This window comes from Plectropomus leopardus, chromosome 12 (assembly GCF_008729295.1).
Source record: "Plectropomus leopardus isolate mb chromosome 12, YSFRI_Pleo_2.0, whole genome shotgun sequence".
NCBI classification, from domain to species: Eukaryota; Metazoa; Chordata; class Actinopteri; order Perciformes; family Serranidae; genus Plectropomus; species Plectropomus leopardus.
This window is the reverse complement of record NC_056474.1, coordinates 1,788,702-1,792,226: the sequence shown is the minus strand read 5'-3', so window position 1 is coordinate 1,792,226 and position 3,525 is coordinate 1,788,702. Positions and strand designations below refer to the sequence as shown.

Here is a 3,525-nt window from a genome sequence, read left to right as displayed (position 1 = left end):
ATTCACATTTGATCCTTTTATGGCTGTGACACAATCTGAAACAGTTATTATTAAATATCCTCAGGTTTCTCACTACAACAGTGCGCTATTATGCAAAACTTTTAGCAGATTCCACCAGAAATGGCATGAAAGTTTCAGCTAAATCTGACACATTGAGTTCTATCGGGTAATTAGTCAGCTACCAAGCTAAACAAAGCACAAATTAACATGTATAATAATGAAAAGCCCCAAACTGTGAGCTCCGTTTGTAAAGCACGTAATGTTCTTGCTCTCTTCTTCAATAAAGAAAAGGAGCATTTTTCTTCTGCTACTGAAGGGTTTCCATGGTCAGTTACACAGTAACATCCCATTAGTGAATTCTGGAGATCCATTGTCAAGCATATTCAAAGCAAACCCGTTCATTCTGGTCCCATTACGGTGGCATGCAGTCCCACAGCTCATGGCAGATGCACTGGCAGAACCCGTAGACCATGATCATGACGAGGCTGGCGGGAACCAGGCTCACCAGCAGCACGCCGAGCGTCGTCCTCTGCATGATGAGCAGATAAACCCCCATCGGCAGCGAGCTGAAGTACAGCAGCCCCAGCACCCACACCAGCGCCCGGGCCGAGGTCTGGCACAGGAGGGCCGCGCAGTTCCACACCGTCCACCTCTGCGTGATGGACGCCATGGAGTCCAGACTGGATGAGCGGTAGCCGCGGTTTGATATGTGAGATCCACGTGGGTGGAGGTCTTGTGTGGATGAAGGCATCGGCGGCGGCTCCATGATGGTAATGACCACAAAGTTTGGTGACCCTCGAATGGATGAGTAAGTTGTGGAGGAGGAAGATGAGGAGGAGGACGCGGATGTCACAGGTGGGGTCATCAGCGAGCTCAGGCGCGTGGGGCTGAGCAGCAGCTCCGTGGTCGCCTCCTGGTGGAGGTGGAGGTTCCTCTGATTCCTGCTTTGGAGCGCCAGCGCCGCCACCAGGTTGCAGTCGTCCGGCAGGCTGCTCACCGCCTCCCCGGGCAGTCTGGTAACGTAGCGGCAGAATGGGCACACCACGGCGTTGGGAGGCGACTCACCCAAGTCCAGGATCTTGGCGAGGCATTTGGCGCACAAACGGTGGCAGCACTCGAGCACTTTGGGCCTGCGGCTCCCCAGGTTGTACGCGCAGTAGCAGATCTTACACTCCAGCTCCTCCGTGGTCAGTATGTCCACGTGGCCGCCACCTCCGCCATCTTCACTGCTCTGCAGCTCAATCATCATCCTCCCCCAAAACTCTCTCCTGCCTCGAGATCAGAAAAATCCAACCAGAAGCTCAGGTCCAGGCTCAGCACCAAGGGACACGGCGAGTTTCCCATAGATAGAGACGGTGACAATGGTCCACTCCACTGAAGGTCTGGGGTTCATGGTGACTGTCCAACAGGCTCCTGCAGTGCGTGTGTGTGTGTGTGTGAGAGAGAGAGAGATTTGGGAGTTGATGGGGGAAGTCCCTCGTGAGTTCTGGCCTCGGGGGTTTGCCTGCCTCCGAGCAGTTGGGGTAACGGTGCTTCGTTTGGGGCAAAAAAGCCTTTCAGGGGCCGCATGAGATAAAAAGAGAGAAAGTGAGAGAGACAGAAAGAAAGACACGAGAGAGAAAGACAGTGTGTATGTGTGTGTGTGTGTGTGTGTGTGTGTGTGAGAGAGAGAGAGAGGGAGAGAGATAACTGTTAACACAGCATTAGAAGAGAACAAACAGAGGCGAACGGACAACAAAGCAAAGCCTGTACAAACCAGAGCTGGAATTTTCGAGCCTGATCTTTTGTTGCTCAGTGAAATTCAGTCCAATTAGTGGCTCACACACACACACGCACAAACACACACACACACACACACACACACACGAGCGACTGAGTTTCTGCACGATAACGTTCAAGTCTGTGTAAGGATGCAAGCTTGTGCACACTCTTTGCAAGTGCTTGCAATAAATTAGTGCACTAGGGTGTGTGTGTGTGTGTGTGTGTGTGTGTGTGTGTGTGTGTGTGTGTGTGTGTGTGAGCTTGACTGTGAATGCACACTTGAAAACATATGAATGACTGTGTGTGACAGCATGTGTGTTCACTGTGCCTCATAATGCTCTGTTATTCAGATTTCATTAAAAAATGAAATAAATTTCACGATCCTCATTTTCTCGTACATTTTTCTACACTGAAGGACTCTTTGTTACAACTCCTGATTTTAGTAGAGTTAGTAGAGCAATCTAAACCAAAAGTATCAAAGTACCAAAAGTATCATCCTATTATCAAAAATCATTGCAATCTGCTTTTTTTACATGTGATGAAAAAGCTATTAAATCATACCTGTTGATAAACCCTAAATATTTCAAGGGATCAGAGCTGTTTTGTATGTATTTTTAATTTTTCTTAACTATTTGGGATTAGTAGCTCCTGATAAGTATAAAAAACTGAGCATTGTCCTTGAGCAATAATTAGTTTTGAAAAACCATCATATAGGGATTACGGGTTCATTTTGAATAGTCATACGTGTCCAATTAAGTATAAAACTGTTTTTTTTATTGCCTGAACATTGTTGTGCAAAAACAAAACTGCAAACAATGCAGCTAATGTCCAGTGTTTTGTAACTCTATAAGTTAAGGTCATAGGTGATGGCAGGGTAGGGCTTGGTTGGGCTACAGTCCTACCAGAAATAGCCTTAGCCCCACGTTAGCCCTACCATTAAACAACCAAGAAAAGTCCCATATTAACTCCTCTGATTTTCACGTATGTTTGCCTGTGTAGCCATTTAAATGATCCAACTTGCCATTGCCTATTGTTGTCATATTAGTAATTACATAATTTGAATTATTTTATTTCAATAGCATTTTGTTTTTCCACCGGGATCAGTGTGCCCCCTGTCGGGCCCCTGCAAACCTGAGCGGTACACCCCAATTATCGCTGCCAGTCTGCTGTACGCCGTCCCCGCGGTAAGTCGCATGTCTAGTAAGATCTCTTTAACTGCTTAGAAAATAGTGTTTTGTTGTTGTAAAATGTATGTATTTTTCATGTAACAATGTTGAAAAGCACTGCTGTTCAGTGTCGGGTGTTTGGTACTGATATTATCTTGCTGTGAGTTAATTTGTCGTTTAACCACGGTGTGACTTTGCTAGCTTGAATGCAACGTTAGCTTCAGAGGAAATCTTCGGTGTAACCGTGGTTACGGACTGTTAGCTGAATGATTTCTTTCTATGTTTTAGTCTTAATTGGAGCTTTTATGACGATGAAGGATGCTGTGAGAGCTAATGCAGTTCAGTGTCATCAGCTGTCCACAGTGTGCTGCCCGTGAATAAACGGCTAACGAAGCTAAAGAGAGGAGGCCTTTGCCTGGTTAATTACACAACGCAAGAGACGAGCGGTTACACCTGTACGCTCTGCTCGCCCGCTGACGAGGTCCAACAGCGCCTCCGCATCCTGACAGCGTAATGCATTGTGTAGTGATGGCGACAGCCAGGGCCGGCTCTTGGCATAGGCGATATAGGCGGTCGCCTAGGGCGCCATCTGCTGGAG

The 3,525-nt window shown here is 47.2% G+C and overlaps 1 protein-coding gene across 1 annotated transcript; it reads right to left on the bottom strand.

Annotated features, from left to right (window-relative positions):
- Positions 1–412: 412 nt before the first annotated feature.
- Positions 413–1,249, bottom strand: rnf182 (ring finger protein 182). The gene has a single exon (XM_042497069.1). The coding sequence runs from the start codon at positions 1,247–1,249 to the stop codon at positions 413–415; it is 837 nt and encodes a 278-aa protein (XP_042353003.1).
- Positions 1,250–3,525: the final 2,276 nt, after the last annotated feature.

Bases quoted from the DNA above. Each gene is read 5' to 3' on its own strand.
- rnf182 (XM_042497069.1), bottom strand. From the start codon at position 1,249: ATGATGATTGAGCTGCAGAGCAGTGAAGATGGCGGAGGTGGCGGCCAC.